General features: G+C 34.8%; 1 protein-coding gene across 1 annotated transcript; it reads right to left on the reverse strand.

The window, feature by feature from the left end:
• Positions 1-821: 821 nt before the first annotated feature.
• LOC125853226 (probable serine/threonine-protein kinase PBL24) lies at positions 822-7112 on the reverse strand. The gene is made up of 6 exons (XM_049532899.1): positions 7061-7112; positions 3284-3768; positions 3034-3175; positions 2627-2754; positions 2364-2493; positions 822-1393 (listed from the first exon to the last, which is right to left on the reverse strand). The coding sequence occupies exons 1-6, from the start codon at positions 7110-7112 to the stop codon at positions 1080-1082; spliced, it is 1251 nt and encodes a 416-aa protein (XP_049388856.1). The 3' UTR covers positions 822-1079.
• Between the last annotated feature and the right edge of the window lie 13027 nt (positions 7113-20139).

Genomic DNA, 20139 nt, shown 5'->3' on the forward strand with positions numbered 1-20139 from the left:
TTCGACTAATCCATATTTTACCCATATTTTTATGGGTTGAATATGGGTATCAACCCATATTTTACCCATGTAAAAAATCACTCACCCAACCCATAAAAATATGAACGGGTTACCAAAATATGGGCTCATTTTTCAGCACTAGACTTCTAAGTCATGGGAAGGACGGCTAGGTGATAGACCACAACAAAATGTTTCAAGCAGTCAAGGAAGTTCTGATAATCAAAGTAGAGACTCAAGAAGCACAACCTACAGAGGTTCAAAGTGCCTCACTAAGAAAGTCATCCAGAGGAACACAACCTCCTATATGGATGAAGGATTTTGTCTCTCTGAATATACATCAAGATGTTCCTTACAATATGTTAGATATAAGAAGTTGTCAGGCAAATATCAAGCTGCCTTCTCCCAGTTGTCAGGCAAGTATCAAGTTTTACATGCAAAAAAAAAAAACAGTCGAAGATCATAGGTGGCGGTACAAGCTATCAAGTCCTATTGAATAAGCGAATATATTTTCATTTATGCTTTTTAATTACACCGATGAAAAGGGCCAGCCGGATCCAATATAGCCAGAGGGAAGTGGGGAGGGGGAGAAAAATCTGGAAACAGACAATTTATGAGACAAAATGCCTATTAGTTGGGCAGGAATTTCATGAAAATATGTTTGAATTTGAGTACAAAATCACTCGAGTCAAGAAAAAATGGTTGAATGATGGTACAATAATATAGGAGAGAATTGGCGTGAGACAGAAATGGAGAGTTGATTGTGACTGAATATTTTCAAAGAATAAGGGACTGGTGGAATTGATCACAATCGTTTAACATTAATTTTCAACTATGGAGTTGACAATGTGGACTGTAATTGCATTGTTTAAATTTTATTAGCTAGCATAGTACCTCAGTTTTATTCTGCCGTTTGCTGTGGTACGTGGTAAACAGAAACATAAATTAAATCCAACGGACAACTTGATAGCTAAAAGAAAACATCTGAAGGTAACATATTTTGGAAGTCGACAAAGATCAAGCACAAAAAGACGCACATTAGTTTCTATAGAAAGAACTGGTTTCTTCTCCACACCCCTATCTCACCATGCTGCTGCCACGGAACACCTAAGGCCCTTCAGACGCTCAAAAACTTCTTTCATTTCTGGCCGTTTATTTGGTTTTCCATCCATACACTGTCTCGTAAGTTCTGTAATTTTACGTCCATCCCGACGATCAAAGTCGGCATCATCCTGAAAACTTAGGTCGACATATGAATGCCTGGACTTGTACTCATTTACGGCCCACTTTTTAATTGCCGTCCCTGTATATTTTTCCTTGTCAAGAGCTCTCTTGCTTGTAAGATTAAAGAGCAAAACACCGAATGCATAGACATCAAACTTTACAGTGTATGCAGCTGCAATGCATTTTATAAACATGGTTAGGGCAATCAAAAAAAGAACTCCAATAGGATAAATAAAAAGAATAACGAACTTGCCAAAAAGCAACTAATGCAAAGAATGTCCCACATCAATCAGATGATTGTCTATCACCCACCTTTGACCCCAATCCCAACCATTGTGCTGTTCCAAAGGAAATGCAAACTTTCCATCCATGCTGTTTGCTTTCTAGTTGCAGTATGGGATATCTTGTTGCTTTGAAATCAGATATTAACTTGAATCTTTGTTTAACGCAGATTTTGGTGCAATACATCAAAAAACTTCTTCCAGGATTGAAATCATGCATTAGTGTTGGGACTTGTGTATGTCACAAAGGAGCATGCTAGCTATGGGGAGGTCAAGGAGTCAAAGCTAACATCTTTTGTCTTCCCTATGCTTTACTACGCACTGGCCTGAAGTTCTGGGGAGTTTGTTGTCATAATACTACCAACTATGAATTATTGAGTCCTGGAGAATTTCTTTCTGCTAGGTTTACTGTAGTTTGTTCAGCGAGTGTTTCTGAACTATTTATTGACATCATTATGCTAATCCCCTGAATCTAGGCTAGTCTGGAAGCTCTCCTTCTGAACATTCTTTACTGTCTAATGCTGTCAACCTTCTGAAAAATAACATGCTCAAATAGGGTAACAGCGTGGATGGTCATACACGGTCAACGTCAGACACCAACTTTTGATAAGGGCAGATGCTTACTCTTACTTCTTAGTTAGGTTGACCTTACTCCTTTGTATAACCCTGAACAATTCTTGGATTTTGTCAGCTCTCTTGTATTATGATAAGTTTTATTTTTGCCCTTTCTAGAGCTGACTATCCCTACTTCTGTAAATCTTGTGTCCTCTGGATGCTTTGTTATTATTAATATATTTCTTACTTCATCAAGGACAAAAAAAAATATTCAATGAAATAAAAGAAGATAACTCAATTTCATACCAGGACCATTGTAACTATAGAATGGATCAATGTAGCCATAAGGACCAATCCTCATATCTGATTCATCCACTGTAGTACCCAGAACCCCTCCAACTAACATACCAAACTCAAATAGAACTGGGGTGAAATTCTGGAGAGATGGAACACAAAAAATCTTCAGTCACTCATGAATTACTTAATAAAACATAACAGAAACTCGAAGGGCAGAAATAATGATGGGACGTGCACCAAGCAAACAACAAAATGTAATTATGATACTGCACCTGGTCAACAACTATGTGAGATGGAGCCAAGTTGCGAATCAGGTATGATTGATTCCTATCATGCAGATAGGCAAGCAAGCGAGCTAATGCAAGGGCAGTCTTGACCCTCTGCAACCAATTGAAGTCATCTGAACAAGCAAAGCCAAAAGAGTAATTGGGATGTCTGTGTCTCTCCTACTGATTCTCAGATAAAGAGATACATTGCATGCCTCCTCCTCACTATTTCTATTGTGGTTATAGCTACTTGGCCTAGTAATGACTACAGATCCTTTGCTCAAAGGATTCACAATTGCCACTGGGTTTTAACACAAATATAGCTACAGTGCATGTAGTTAACAGCAGAAAATACATAAGGTGAAGTCTGCATAAAAGATTAGTAAAGATAGTTGTGAGAGTAAAAAGGGCACCTTGGAAAATCAAGTTATGCAAGGTGTCAAGTGGATTTATATCATAAACAACACCCACAATCTCCTTGTGACAATATCCAACAACTTTCATTAAGCTGGGATTGCCCCTAATCTTTGGAGCTTGCAAAAATTTCAGTTCATCCTACAGCAGCACAAGCAATTTTCCCGAGTAAGCTTAAACTAAGAGAACACTTAATTAATGTAAGGAAGCAAGAGAAAAAGGGTGCATGACCACAAAATAGACACAAACCTCCAATCTTGACAGTTCGTTGTCATGTATACAAATCCCATAGTCCCTTTTATCATCAACCAGAACTTTGACTTGATCAGAAGTGGGCATTAGCATACGATAGTTCCTTTCATCCTCAACCAGAATCTTGACGGTGACATCCTTATAAACTCTACCTTGATCAGAAGCAATGGGCATTTTCCCACGGTAGAGCTTTCCTAAGTTGGTGACTCCAATAAGGTTCTCTGGAGAAAATTGACTGGTAAACCGACTCAGCTCCTCTGATGTGAATTCAAGAAGTTCATTCTCCACAGGGCATTCCTCATTTGACTTGGGGTCAAAAAAACCATCCTTAACAAGGCATTCCTCATTTGACTTGGGGTCAAAAAAACCATCCTTAACAAGGCATTCCTCCTTTGACCTGAGGTTAAGAAGATCAATCTTAACAGGACAATCCTCTCGTCCGCGGTGCAGGTAGAAGGGTCCTGTAAAGCAGTGAGAAAGGTCTCACAGCGTTAACATCAAAGAAAGAGCTAATTGCAATCCTTAGGCAAAGCAGCTTTTCAGTTTTTAAAAAAGTTTCATCTATAGGACTCTATCCTTGATTTAATTGCCATTTAGTTCTTATTGTTATAATTTTCAGATGATCGGATTTTAATCACTCTTCCTAGTTAGCTATAAAAATTGAATGAAAACCTAATTTTATAACTGCATTTCTCTTCTCATTTAGTGGAACTGCTACAATCTATAACACAAAATGTCACATATATTGCATCTCTGCCACTGGAAGCATACAATCAAAAAATAAAAAGAACAGAAAAAATTGCAATTCAAAATACTCAAATATACTATACTATATACATCGAAACCCTAAAAAAGCAAATAAATCGGAATGCATAACCTAAAGTACAGAGAAGGATGGAAGATGCACACCAATAGAGATCCGGCGAAACATGATCTTTTTCCAGTTAGAAGTGGTGAAATCTTCAGGAAGAAAATGGCGAAGATAAAATAGGGGTTTCTTTTTGCTTGTTTTTTTTTTTTAATCTCACGCGTTTCTTACTAGGATAAAAAAAATAAAAGAGAAAATGAAAAGCCCCTTACCCTAATCTATATCCGAATTTTCAAGTACACATTTTAACTTTATAGGAATTCTATCATCCACTTAAACTGTTTCTAACTATAATAATTACCTCCCTAAATGTTTAGTCGGCAATGCGAGTCTATTTCACATCAAAAACTATTATTAAAATTTTATTTTTAATGCCTTTTTTCAATAAATATATGTATTTTTAATTGTTTATTTTTCTTATTTATTTTCTTTCTTCCCCATAGAAATATAAAACAAATCTCTCTATTATTCACCACCTCTAAACAGGTGTTGCCACCTCCATTGTCGTTGCTGCCACCACCATTTTTACCGAATTCTTTATTATTGATTCCAAACAAATTTTCAAACTCATGTAATATTCTTGCAAAATCAATCAACCCAAATAAATCTTAGATATATTTACATATATTTATTTCATCCCATAAGATTTTGGATCAAATTTGAGAAAAAATGATATGGGTTTATTTCAAGAGTCAAGGTACTCTTTCACTATTTCCACTTAATTTGGGTTTATTTCAAGAGTCAAGAGTACGCTTCCACTATTTTCATCCCTAACTTGCCGCCGCCATCATCATCGAATTTTCTCCGATAAATTAAATCAATCATTAAATAGAATATCAAAACAAAAGTGTTCAAATTAAAGCATGTTATTCAAGTATTCATACTATTTGATTCTGATATGCTATGATTTATTAAGTAAATCAGAAGTGAAAAATTGGAAGAAAAATCACTAAAGGAATAAGATCTGCAAGAAGTTATGAAGTTAGGGAGAAAAGATTTGAATCCCCTATTGATAGATGAGCTAGGAAATGAGTTTTAATTAAAACCAGTTAAAGATCTTAAATAGAAAGAATTAGAGGAGGAAAAAAATCATGAGAATGGTAGAGATGATGAAACTAATGGGGTTGGAATGGAAATCATGAACAACTTGGAGATATTATAAATGAAGATGATAATGATGTGCTAAGGTGTTGAATTGTCGCTATTAAATTAGGGAGGTGATAAAGATAGAGGTGGAGGTGGTAACGACAATTTCTCATACGACAATGGTGAAAAGGATGGAGGCCTAACGAATTCATCTTGTGAGGAAGATAAAAAAAAATAAAAGAAGACCCACAATGTACTCTGATATTTTCCCCAAATCAAGCTTTCACAAAAAAAATAAAAATTAGGGCTGCAAAAAGATTGAAGAAGAAGGAGAGAAAACTTTTAAAAAAAAGTTTAATTGGTGAAACACACGTGTCAAGCACGTGTGCCTCACCACAAGGCAGATGGCTAGTTTTCATGTTTTAAGGGGGTATTTAATCCATTTTAAAATAGTTTAGGAGGGTAATAGGATCCTCGTGAAGTGTAAGTGTGTAATTGAAAATTCGAATATAGAATGGGGTGGGGGGTATTTGACCATTTTCTCAAAATAAAATAATATATTATATGCTTTTTAATTTGGTTTTAATGGATATTTATGCCCTCAAATTTTGAATAAATATTTAAATTTATATAAAATTGAACTTATAGATACACATTATCTTACGTGACATAATACATGTAGGCGGACACATAGGATGAATGTGTTAATTTATTCAATTTTATACGAGTTTAAGAGTTACTTGTGTAAACTCAAAGTTGGAGGGTGTAACTATCAATTGAAGTCAATTTAAAAGATATATTTATGTATTATGCCAAAAAAAAAAAAAACTATTGCATGCTTACTAATATTAATCCTCAAATAAATTTGCAATGAAGAATATTTTTTGGTTTAATTTTTAAAAATTAAATTAATTTATTAAAATTTAGTCAAATTAAATTTCGAAAAAAAAAATAGAAGATACCACTTAAAATCGATATAGACCAAATAGTTTTTTCTTTTTTTCTTACCACGCATGTTTTTTCATTCAATTTAAGAACTTTTTCTTATAAAATTATTTAACTCAACAAATTCACCCCTTTCTCTCAATCATCTCCTTCTTCCTTGATCTCTAGAACTCTAGATCCTCCGTTGGTGTGGTGAAGTTACTTCTTGGCGCTCAATTCTATCGGGAGCTTTAGGAAAACCCTTTCTCACATTGTTTAGAGGGTTGTTATGTATTGTTTTATCATATCGTACTGTATTGTTTTATTGAACACAATGTTTGGATAAATTGTATTGTATTGTGTCGTATTGTATTATATTGTTTTAACGATGAATTTAAACGATTTGATATAATAGAATTTAAATAACAATATGATAAATTGTGAACACAAATCCACTTAACTGGACTGAGAAGCCATGATCATTGATATGGACTTCTGACTTCAAGTAAAGAGAGGAAATAGGGAAGAAGATGACTTTAATTCGTGAATTGAAATGAGCTAATACAATAGTTTTATATAGAGTATACAACTGACAGCTCATCAATCCTAACAACTTGATCATGAGTTGTACACTCACTAACAGAAACTGCCTTACTGACTTCAATATTTCCCCTCAAGTTGGAGTTTGTGTATACATCAAGTACTCCAAGCTTGCCGAATAAAATATGATGTTGTGCTACACCCAAGTAAGTTTGCTAGCTGCTCCTAGGTATTGATATTTTCTGTTTGGATCAATCCATCCTCAATTTTCTCCCTTACAAAATGACAATTGATCTCAAAATACTTGGTCTCCTCGTGAAAGATAGTATTAGCACTGATTTGTATTGCTGCCTTACCATCACAGTGCAACTTAACAGGTGTATCACTGAACGCATCCATCTCATTCATGACTCCTACTAGCAAATAATTTCGGAGACTAGTGTTGATATGTTCATGTATTCACCTTCAGCTGAGCTTCTGCGTACAGTGTTGTTTTTTGGAGTTTCAAGATATGAGTGAGCTTCCCAGCTTTACTACATCTCCTGTCACTGACCCGCTAATATTGGGACATGTTGTCCAATCTAAGTCACAAAATCCTTCTAATTGTGCACTAAGATCACTACTCACCAATATTTCTTGTCCTGAACAACCTTTGATGCATCTCACTAGTCTAAAACCTGCTTCCCAATGAGAAACCTTTGGCCTTTGCATGAATTGTGACAAATATTTGCACTGCAAAACTTTAATAAAATTGAGGGTATTACTATTGTTGTTGGTATTACTGTACATATTGAGCAAGCTATTACTCTCTAGGTCCAATAGTCTATACCCTTTTTAAGTTTCTAAATAACCCATCATGGATGCTTTCTTAGCTCCAGGAGCAAATTTGTCTACTCTGGGTAGGGTTGATGCAGAGCATAAACAGCCAAAAACTCTTAGGTGACTTAGATCAAAGTCCTTATCATATAACATTGCTTAAGGGATTTGCCCTGTAATATACCACTAGGTACCTTATTAATCAAGTATGTGGTTGTTTTTACACGATGTTCCCAGTATCTAATAGGCACTCCACTCTAAAATTTCAAGGCCCAAGTAATCTCCAATATATGCATATGTGTCCTCTCTATCACTTAATTTTGTTATGGAGTGTATGCACATGAACTTTGATGGAAAATACCAATCGATGAAAGTAAGGTGCTACATTTCAGATTAAAGAGCTTTGTACCATTATCAGACCGAAGAGTCTAAGATTTTGCACCAAACTGTGTATTAATTATAGTTAAGAAGTTTTTCAAAATGAGGTATACCTCTGTTTTACATTGAATGGGACAAATCCAGGTAAATCTACTAAAATCATCAACAATTGTAACAAAATATCGTTTCTTGTCATAGGCAGGCTTCTTATAAGACGCCTGTACATCTACATGTATAAGTTGAAATCAACAGTCTGACCTGTTATGACTATCGGGAAAAGCTAGTCTACTTTGCTTATTTATGAGACAAGTATGACAACAATTATACTTTCCAATATCTATATGATCCTTGAGAGATGAGATGTGTTGCATTGCCTTGAAAGATGGATGGTCAAGCCTGATGTGCCACAAGTCAGTTTGGTTGACAGTTTTATTGCTGCACCAACTACTGCAGTTATTTCATCTTTCAATAAATATAGTTCATTATGCTCTACCCATCTCAATCGCCCTGCCATTGTTAATACCCTGCAATATACAGAAGTTAGGGAAAAACTAACACTGCAATGAAGATCCTTAATGAATTTCACAACTAAGATTAGGTTGAACTTGAAGTCAGACACATAGAAAACATTTGTCAATGATAGATCTCTTAGGATAGTAGAATTGCCAGTGTTCATTATTCATGCTTTCCTTCTGGTTGGCATTTGCATTGTGCTTGATCCCTTTAGTTATTTCAAGTCATGCAATATGTTTTTACATGAGGTAATAAGATGAGTAGCTCCCGAATCAATTATCCTTTGATTTGCATATAGTTTGTTTATTAGAGAGACATTACCTGCCAAGTTGGTTTTGCATTCCATTGATCCTTTGTTGTGCAGAAAATTCCTGACCTGATCTAGCTAATCAATATTGAGCTCAATGTGATTCTGATCTTATTTTTCAACTGCTGAATTATTGGCATAAGGCCGAAAGTTTGTTGGCCGTCGTGTGACTAGAGTTTCCAGGTCTGGCATTACGTATTCCATTCTAATAAGAACTTGTTAGATCGGATCCTTTTTGTATAGGCTTCTTTTTGCTTTTGAAATCAGATGGGTAACCAACCAGGCTGTAATAATCAACAGTGAGATGGTTTCTATATCCACAAATCTCACATGAGGTTTCTAGTAGAGGTTTTTTTCCTTTGTAGTTTTGTCCTCTTCCGGCCAGTATTGTGAGTGGTTCCTTGTTTAAATCTATCACACTTAACACTCTCTGACTTTCCCCTTGCACCACAGTGGAATATGTCTGATTGACATTAGGTGCTTCTGATATAAGAAGTATATCACTTCTCACGTGACTAAAGATCTCATTCAATCTCATTAGAAACTTCAGTAATGTCTGTTTATATAGAATAATAGTCAGTGACAGAATCAGTACCTTACTTCAGGTTTGCAACTTTTGTCCACAACTAATATACTCTTGTGAGATTTGATTTGTCAAATCTCTAATTGAAATCCTCTCAAACTCTTCTAGCATTTGATGCACACATGATTGTAGTCAACAAATTAGGGGCTATTATACTGCTTATCCATGACATTAATTACCACTACATTGCATCTCTCCCATTGAGCGGTGTACATGTTCTTCAAACAGGTTCTATCTACAAAACCTAGTTTTATTCTTTTAATCATAAAATCTCTCTAAAGGTCATTTCTACCATGAAGAGCCTTCTGTAATCTTCTTATAAGCACTTTTTTGTATGTCAAGATCATGTTTTTCTCCTTCTATCATATTATTTCCATGTTTTCGATTTATATGTAGAGCTTCACATAATGTCAGAAATTTATATTTATAAATGTTGGGATCTAAAATTCCAACTCAGTGGTAATCTTTGATTTCTCAGACCATCATAGTACTTCCCGTCTCTCTCAACTCAAGGATACTCTCAAGAAAGGAATAAAGAAGAAGACTGTACAAACTAAGACAAAAAGGAATTTGGGCTCAAATATAGTGAAAACAGATTTGGACTCATATAGCTCTGGCCCAATTGATGATGAAAGCAGTTCTTATTTTGACACCTTATAGAAGCCTTATACATGTACATAGCAAAGGAATATTTTGTGAATAATTTCCCTGCAAAGTTTGTTAGGAACCTAGCCTGTAGAATTGTGACAAGTGTACAGAGCATAATTACATTTCTCATTTCTACTTGTATAAATCAATGTAACAGTGATGAATAAATACACAGAAAATTTCTCGATCATCTTCTCTTTGATTTTCAACATGGTATCAGAGCATTAGGGAATAGATCCTAATCCTCTTTCAAGTTCTTCCTTTTTCTCACTCTTTAATTTTTTGCTTCTTTTCTAGATCCAATGGGAGATAACACCCCTCTTAATGAAAGCACCACTCAAAACTCCCCAGTTGGAGTTGTTGTTGGTTCCTCTCAGACCAGCATAGTAGACATCTCAAATCCTTTCTTTCTTCATGCTTCTGATTCTCCTGGTATGGTGCTGGTAAACACCATTTTTTATGGTAAGGGATATAGAGGTTGGCGTAGGGGAATTTTGATAGCCTTGCCAGTAAAGAACAAGGTTGGTTTCATTGATGGTACAATCACCATTCCAAATATCACTTCTGATGCTTACAAATCATGGTCTAGATGCAATAATATGGTCATCTTTTGGCTCCTGATCTCACTATCAAAGGAGATTGCTGAAAGTGTTTTGTACTCCAAGACTGCAAAGACCATCTGGGAGGAGCTTAAGGAGAGATTTGGCCAGAGCAATGGACCTCTTCTTTATCAACTACAAAAGGAGATCAATGAGTCAGTTTAAGGAAATCTGGACATTGTAAGTTACTACCAAGCTGAAAAGACTATGGGATGAGCTGGACAGTCTAGATGTTTGTCAACCTTGCACCTGTGATTGCTCATGTGGAGGTAAAGTGAGATCTCACAAATCTGAACAAGATGCAAGGTTTATTCAGTTCTTAATGAGACTGAATGAAGCTTATGCAGGTCCTAGAAGCAACCTTATGTTGCTTTCCCCTCTTCCCTCAGTGAACTATGTATATTATATCCTCATCATGGATGAGAAACAAAGGGAAGTTCATGTCTCACAGCATGCTGCACCTACAACTTTTTATGCTTCTAAACAAGGAACAAATGCTTATTCAGTAGGATCTTCTACTTCCACTGTTGGATTTCTAGACAAACTTATAATTCACAGAAATCTGTAGAAAGGAAACTTGTAACTGAAGGAAAGAAAATTGCTAATGGCCTATTCTGTTCTTATTGTAAGAAGACAAACCACACTATTGAAAATTGTTACAGGCTGATAGGTTTTTCTTCTGATTTCAAATTCACAAAGTCTAAGAAGATGGGACCCCCAGTCAAAAGCAATTATGCTTATTCCATTGATGAATCAGGAAGCAATTCAGGAGACAAGCCAATGACCCAGGATCAATACCAACACCTATATCAGCTTTTACAACATGTGAAGCTAGGAGCAAAACCACAAACTAATACAGAAGAATCTGCAATAGTTAATTGTGTTAGTATAACTACTTCACCCTCTCCTAGATCCTATTTTAGTGTGTCTTTAAGGTCAGTCTCTTGGATTCTAGACTTAGGTGCTTCTGAGCACATGACATCTAATTTAACCTGTTGTTTAATGTCAAGAATCTTCCTAAGCCTATATATGTGAATCTACCAAATTCTACTAAAGCTCTTGTTTCTAAATCAGGTTTAGTGTCTTTGTTTCTAGATTTTACTCTTCATCATGTCCTATATGTCCCATCTTTTCATTTTAACCTTTTATCTGTTTATAGACTATGCTTACAATTCCACTCCATTCTCAATTTTTTTGCTTTTGGTGCTATTTTGCAGGGCCCTTCAATGAAGAGGCCACTGGTTCTTGGTAAAGTCACTAGGGGGCTCTATCTTCTACATTCAACTAGCACCAGGCAAGTCAAGCCTTCAAATAGTCTATCTCCTTCTAGCAAAGTTTTTAATTCTGCTTGTAATCAAAGTGCTATAGCGCAAGAACCAAGTTCTTCTTTATTTTTACGATCTGTTTCTGTTGATGTAAACACTTGGCATTGTAGACTTGGTCATATGCCCTTTTCTAATATGAAATCTATTTGTCCTATTCCTATCAATTCTATTTCTATTCCTTGTGATGTTTGTGCTAGAGCAAAGCAAACTAAGTTACCTTTTGGGTCTAGTACTACTGTTTCTAAGCATCTTTTTTATATCATACATGTTGAGACATAGGGACCTTACAAGAACCCTACACATGATGGATTTAAGTACTTTCTAACCATAGTGGATGATCACAGTAAAGCAACATGGACTTTTTTTTTAGCACTAAATCTAATGCGTTCACTGTTTTAAAGCAATTTTTGGCTATGGTCAAAACTCAGTTTCACACTACAGTAAAGATTCTCAGAAGTGATAATGCCCTTGAGCTAAGTAGTAGTAAATATGCTACATAATTTCTTCTTTCAGAGGGCATCATACATCAAACCTCTTGTGTATCCTCTCCACAACAAAATGGCGTAGTGGAGAGGAAACATAGGCATTTGTTAGAGGTATGCAGGGCTTTGTTTTTTCAGTCCAAATTACCTACTCGTTTCTGGGGAGAGTTTCTCTTAACAACAACTTTTTTAATCAATAGGTTTCCTTCTAAGTTGCTCGATATGAAAACACCATACGAGCTGTTATTTGGTCATTGCCCTGATTATTCCCTTCTCAGATGTTTTGGTTGTCTTTGTTATGCCTCTACTTTACCTATCCATAGAGGAAAATTAGATCCTAACTATGTCAAGTGTGCATTCTTAGGTTATCCATTTAGGAAGAAAGGGTACAAACTTCTTAACTTGGGTAATAACAAGATTTTTGTGTCTAGGGATGTTGTTTTCCATGAAAGTATATATCCTTTCTTTAGTAATGTTCCAGCTTGTCCTCATTTCCCTCTTCCCTCTCAATCTTTTGTCCTTCCAGATTATGACTCATTTTTTCCCATTTCTCATGTTTCTTCTCAATCTCCTTTATCTAATGAAGGTTTTGTTTCCATCCCTCCTTCTACTATGCCATCAGACATGGCGGACATCCCTGATATTTCTCAACGATCAGATGACATACCTGAACATCAACCACACCCTTCGAACATTGAAGTACCTACTCATGAACCACCACCACAACCTACTAAACACTTCACACGAGTCTCTCGTACTTCCAAGTACTTAAGTGACTATATTTGCAATTCAGTATTTCTCACCAATGTCACAAATCAGTGTTTTGTTGCCCCTAGTTCCCCTGTTTCACTTCTCTTTTCTGCCTTGTCCAGTACGAACCGATCTTTTCTAAATTCTGTTTTTTCTATTACTAAACCCACTTCCTACTCTCAAGCTATTTTACATCTTGGATGGCAAGAAGTTATGGCTAAGGAATTTGAGGCCCTTGCATCTAATAATAAGTGGGATGTTGTTGAATTGCCTAAAGGTAAGAAAGCTCTATCCTACAAATAGGTGTACAAAGTTAAGTATAACCAGGATGGAATTGTTGAGCGACTTAAAGCTCGATTAGTTATGAAGGGGGATATTCAACGAGAGGGCATTGATTTTACTGAAACATATTCTCCGGTCGTCAAGATGACAACCATCGCTACTTATTGCCTGTGGCAGTCAAAAAACATTGGCATATTTCATAGTTGAATGTAAATAACTCTTTCCTGCATGGTGATTTGTAGGAAGAGGTCTATATGAAGTTCATTATTGGTATGCAGCCTCCTAGTTCTTCTCATGTCTGTCGCCTTAACAAATCCCTCTATGGTTTGCGTCAAGCATCGCGACAATGGTATGCTCATTTGACTGCAGCTTTAAGTTTCAAGGGATACTCACATTCTCTAAATGACTACTCCCTCTTCTATAAAAGGGTTCAAGGGCGAGTGTCTATTTTGGTAGTTTACGTGGACGACATTTTGCTCACAGGAGATGATCTTTGTGAATTGGAATCTCTCAAGCTTTTTCTACATTCTGAGTTTTGGATCAAAGACCTAGGTGCTGCCCATTATTTCTTGGGGATGGAAATCATTCGGGAACCACATGGAATCATTTTGGGACAACAAAAGTTTACTTTTGACTTATTGTCAGAGTTTGGTTACACTGACTTACGACCTATGTCTTCTCCTTTGGATCCTACTATCCGCCTACGAGATGATGATGGTGAACTTTTATCCAATCCAACCCTGTATCACATACTCTTGGGAAAATTAAATTTTCTCACAAACACTTAATCGGATCTTTCCTTTACCGTTTAACACCTTAGCCAATTTATGCAATCTCCTCATCTCCCTCATTTTGATGCAGCTTTAAGATGTCTCAGGTATCTTTTATTGGATCCCGGATTGGGTATTTTCTTCTCTGCTAATTCGACTTTCGATCTCGTTGCTTTTTGTGACTCCGATTGGGGTAGATGTCCAGATACTCGCTGTTCTATCAGTGGATATTACATTACTCTTCAGGGTTGTCCAGTCTCATGGAAATCCAAGAAACAATCTTCAATCTCCCTTTCATCTGTTGAAGCCGAGTACAAGTCTATGCGCAGGGTTGTTGCCGAAATCACTTAGCTGGTTCATTTACTCGACGATCTTAGTGTGCCTTCACCATTACCTGTTCTTCTACACTCGGATAGCCGAACTGCTATTCACATCGCCATAAACCCAGTTTTTCATGAGCGGACGAAACACGTGGACCTCGATTGCCACTTTGTCCGTCAACAATACCTTGCCGGCCTCATTTCATTGCGGTTTGTTCCTTCTGTCGCACAGTTGGCTGATGTATTCACAAAGCCTCTTTCTAGACCTATTCATCGATCTCTTTTGCCCAAGTTGAGGATTGTTTCACCTCCCTCTAACTTGAGGGGGGTGTTGGGATCTCAAATTCCAACTCAGTGGTAATCTCTGATTTCTCAAACCATCATAGTACTTCCTGTCTCTCTCAACTCAAGGATACTCTCAAGAAAGAAATAAAGAAGAAGACTGTACAAACTAAGACAGAAAGTAATTTGGGCTCAAATATAGAGAAAGCAGATTTGGACTCAAATATAGCAAATTTGGACTCATATAGCTGGCCCAATTGATGATGAAAGCAGTTCTTATTTTGACACCTTCTAGAAGAGTGTACATAACAAAGAAATATTTTGTGAATAATTTCCCTGCAAAGTTTGTTAGGAACCTAGCCTGTAGAATAGTGACAAGTGTACAGAGCATAATTACATTTCTCATTTCTACTTGTATAAATCAATGTAACAGTGATGAATGAATACACAGAAAATTTCTCGATCATCTTCTCTTTGGTTTTCAACAATAAATTTTAGTGTCAATATATTAAGTGAATTGCTTAAACTGATTCATTATCTTTGTGTTGAATTTCTTTATAAAATTGCCTTTCCTTGTGTAAATTGCACTTGGGGATATAATGCACAGACCACCCCAACTACACAAGTAGAGAGGAACTTATTTATTTCATTAAAAAAAAAATCATGATGATTTGCTAGATGATCTCTCCTTCTATTTAGTTTTTGCTATTTAAAGGCGTTTTGCAGCCTCCTCTGTATATTTTACTGACATATGATTTTATTTTATTTTTATTTTAAGGGAACATGAAAAAAAAAATCATAAATGGGTGATCTTTTTAATACATAAGCTGGACTAATTAACTGGGCATTAAATATGTGCAGAACTCCGTATATTTGGTGATTTATGTGGTTTTTTAGAAAATTCTGGTGAAGCGCCAACTTTAAAAGTTGTGCTGCAATTTTTGTGGTACCTTGATTGTTTTTGAAAAGTTCTCATTCTTAGGTAAACCTTCAAAATTTGACCTATTTTTAAAAAAAATTCAAGCCAACTTAATTTCCTATGTCTCACATAAGCACATCTTATGTACTGTTTGGTTCCTTCAGTGAGAACGAGATTATGTCATTTGGATCTTCCCATATACTTGTCGGAATAGCATGTGAAAACAAAGGTGCAATGTGCATGTTGATCACTCAAAATTTGTACCTAACATATTTTTTTCTTTGGTACTTTATTCCTTCATTTTTATTCTATCCGATCCTGCTATCTATAAGAAAATAATTTTGAAGTTTGTGAGGAAGGCAAAAAATAAATAAATTATGTTCATTTGAAATTTCGCAAGCCTTATTGCTTGCGGATTCTTGTTGATAGACTGCTTCAGTGCTATTTTTTGGCAAGCAGATATAAATTTTTTAAGGTGAGATTGAGAGGGTTGTAGACTCGTAGTTTCAATTTTTATTTCCTTTACAAGTATACGGACTTTATTATGTCAGTCATTTGGTTATAGTGAGCTTCACACCATTTTTTAATGATATTTTTATTTGTACTACAATACAATCAAAGGAAGGATATATAGGAAATATAAAGACAGTTTGCAACTATAATTTGATGTCCTAGAGAAATCATATAATGAGTATGAGAACGTTTTCCCACTGTCCATCACATTAACTATTATGCGTCATGTGTAGAATGAACTAATTTTTTTTCCTGCTATCAATACTACTGCTATAACTTTGATTACCAAAGTTCCATCTCCTACAAAGGTAAAGGACTTTAGACCTATAGCTTGTTGTACTATCCTTTACAAAATCATTTCTAAAGTACTGACTAGGAGAATAAAGAATGTGATTGGAGCCTTGGAGGGTTAGTGGGCTGCTTTTGTTGAAGGCAGGAGTATTAATTATTGATAATGTTCTGTTTAGACATGAGATTTTTAATTAAATGCTATGCTAAGAAAGGGATCTCACCAAGGTGTGTTCTTAAGGTGGACCTAAGAAAAGCATATGATACCTTGGAATGGAGTTTTATGAGGAAGTTGCTAATAGAGATGGGCTTTCCTGCAAAATTTATCCACTCGATTATGACTTGTGTGACTACAGTGTCATATTCATTGATACTAAATGGGGGTCTGACCAATCCTTTTGTTGCTAAAGGGGGTATTAGACAAGGGGACTCTATGTCCCCCTATCTTTTTGTCCTGGCTATGGAGTACCTAGGGAGAGAGCTAAATCAGTTAGCACAGAATGAAGACTTCAATTTTCATCCAAATTGGGTAGTATTCATATCTGTTTTGCAGATGACCTCTTGATGTATTTCTGTTGGGTTGATAAATGCAGCATTCATGAGATTTTCCAAGGCTTCTGGATTACAAGCAAATATAGATAAGAGTTCTTTATATATTGTTGATCACACTAAACAAGTTATTCTTGAGAAGCTGGGATCGATATGTGGAAGGTAAGCTACCATTCAGATATCTAGGAGTTTCTTTAGCATCTAAATTAAATGCTCAGTGTCAACCACTTTCTGCCATTAATCGAGAAAATCACTGCAAAGGTAACATGTTGGTCTGCTAAATTACTCTCCTATGCGGGAAGAGTACAATTGATTAAATCAGTACCAGATTTTTCTGATTCCTAAGAAAGTGATGAAGAGCGTTGAACAAATTTGTAGAACTACTTTCTTATGGACGGGTGCAGTTACTATATCAAAGAAAGCTTTGGTCATGTCTTGGGAGAATATATGTAAACCCCTTGCAGCTGGGGGATTGAATATTATCAACTTATGCCTTTGGATCCGAGCTGCCATTTTGAAACAATTATGGAACATAGCAAAGAATAAAGAATGTTTGTGGATACACAATTATTTTATACCAAGGAAAGACATTGAAACATACATTTCAAATACCAAAGAATGCTTCTTGGGTTGTGAGGAAGATATTGGCTTTCTAGGGTGTGGATTCTACAAGGTCAGACAAGGCAAGGTGATCTAAGATCAGCTTTTGATGCAATCCAACTAGGCGATAAATTCTCAATGCGTAAGATGTACACGAGTTTTCTGCCTCAGTTCCCCAAAGCTGATTGGAGGGCCATAACATTACATCCCCAAATACACCCCAGGTTTAACTTTTTTGTATGGCTAGCAGTACATAATAAGAGAATAGCAACTGTAGATAGACTGATGAAATTTGGAATCCAAGTACCTCCGGATTGTGCCTACTGTGCGTTGACACTGGAAACGTTTTGGCCATCTATTCTTTGAATGTCAGGTGACAAAGTCATTGTGGAGTAGACTGAACTACGATGGATGTGTCTGATGGCAAAGAAGAAGGAAGGGCGAGCTGAAATTGCAAGTAGTGTGTTTGGTATGTGATTTGGAGAGAAAGGAACAGGATCAAATTTGAGAATGGTAGAATGAGAGCTGATGAAGTGCTGAAGGAGATCGTGATCCATATTCAGATCAAGAGCCAAACCAGAGCAAAGTGGCAGATACACTACAACAACTTAACGCCTATCCTTAGTTGGAATGTATCACTGATCTATACTAATTACTTGTATTGTTTGACTATAGATTAGTAGATTACTAGTTTTGATGAGTGAGCAGGTAATCCAATACTGCTCTGGCTGTAATTGTACAATCTGGTTATAAATGAAAAATCGACAGTTAACCAAAAAAAAAAAAAAACTAATTCGGAAGGTATTTTAAACAGAAAAACTAAAAGTGTAAAACATTGATTAATATAAAATTTGATTACATAATACCCTAGGTGTAAAACACTATTCCACTAAGAAATTATAACGATTTGTTTCAATGTTGTGTGCTCATCTTACCCCCCGGCCTCTCTTAAAATTTATATAGTGATATACAATAATTGTATGTCCAAATCTACATGGATAATAATTTAATTAGGACGAAAGTTTTAAACTTCAGTATAAATAAAGGAAACTGAAACTATACTACAAGTTCTAATGCTCTTATTTGTGTTTGTTTAAACTCTACTATATATTTTATTGTGGAATTATTGTGTGCTCCACTCCACTATAGATGGTATAAAGAGGCACTTTATGTTTCCTTTAGAAATTACTACTATTTGTCTTTGTTTGTTTTCTGTTATTCATTCATGAACCTATCCACGCTTCGTGCGGATTAATTAAATTTTTGATTATTCGATTTTTTCTTTTTAGTTTTCAAGATTTAATCAATAATTATTATTCACTCTTAACTTTATAAATTTTCTAATAATTTTTTGTCAGTTAAGTATTTTCAGTCTTCTAAATACTTGATTTTTATAATATATTGTAAGTGAAATACTAATTTTACTTTTCTTAAAAGAAAGTACATAGAAAAAAATTTCAATAAAACTTGATTTCCTTCCGTTCATTTTAATAAGTTTAAAACTAAATTATTTATTTATATTCTATATATTTAATAGATGAATCTCGTATGCACTTTTGTCTTACTTTCTCTTTAATTTTTTTTATCACATCCGCAACATTATGAATTATGAAGATGAAAAGGTTTGAGTTTTGGAGAAGAATTAATTAAAAATTAAATAAATGAATAAAAATGAGAGAAAAGTCCGAAAAAGAAAAAAATAATAATAGAATAGTTGGACAAAACGTTATCAAAAAATAAAAGAATAGTTACCTTTAGATGTCAAGTCATCATTTTAGAATCAATGCTTAAGTTTAGTTAATTAAAAAATCACAAAATGATATTGTTTTTATAAAAATAAGTATATCTAAATATGCTTCTACTAATAAATATTATTTTTAAGAATTAATATAATTTTGAACAATATTTTTTGCATTACCTTATTTCAAGTAGCACAAAGTCTCTAAATATACCTACTTGGCTTTTCTTTTTCCAGTGTGATAGTTATTCCAAATATAAACTTAATTATTCATCCTCCATTATAATTATTTTAAATACCTATTTAACTTTTCTCTTCCACTTCAATAGTTATTTATTTTATATGGAAATATTATTTACTATTAATAATTATAAATGTTTCTATCATTTGTGAACATTTTTTTATTCGTATTTACCTTATTTTTAAAATTTCAAGAGTCTAAATATAAGCTTTTATTAAATAGTAAAAGAATCATTTTTTATCTTTATAACATAAAGCCTTTTATTATTCTTTTATAATTGTTCATTTAATACCCATTTTATGTATTTTAAGCACAATTTATAACAAAAATATTTTTTCATTTTTTTGCAACGAAGGAAAATGATAATTCTATATCACCAAAAATTATTTTGCAAAATAAAAATCATATATATTTCATGTTTTTAAAGAAGCAACATATAGAGAAACAATTTTAAACTTGTATATTCAACTGAAGTAACTTTTGAAGTTTTTAAATTATATGTAGCTCATCTTCTATAAATAATTTTTCATCT

Source organism: Solanum stenotomum, chromosome 1, assembly GCF_019186545.1.
Source record: "Solanum stenotomum isolate F172 chromosome 1, ASM1918654v1, whole genome shotgun sequence".
Classification (NCBI taxonomy): Eukaryota; Viridiplantae; Streptophyta; class Magnoliopsida; order Solanales; family Solanaceae; genus Solanum; species Solanum stenotomum.

Bases quoted from the DNA above. Each gene is read 5' to 3' on its own strand.
- LOC125853226 (XM_049532899.1), bottom strand. From the start codon at position 7,112: ATGAATGAGATGGATGCGTTCAGTGATACACCTGTTAAGTTGCACTGT. The intron at 3,769-7,060 runs GTAAGGCAGCAA...TAACGCTGTGAG, and splicing joins TGTTAAGTTGCACTGTGATG to ACCTTTCTCACTGCTTTACA. The intron at 3,176-3,283 runs GTTTGTGTCTAT...GTGCTGCTGTAG, and splicing joins ACGAACTGTCAAGATTGGAG to GATGAACTGAAATTTTTGCA.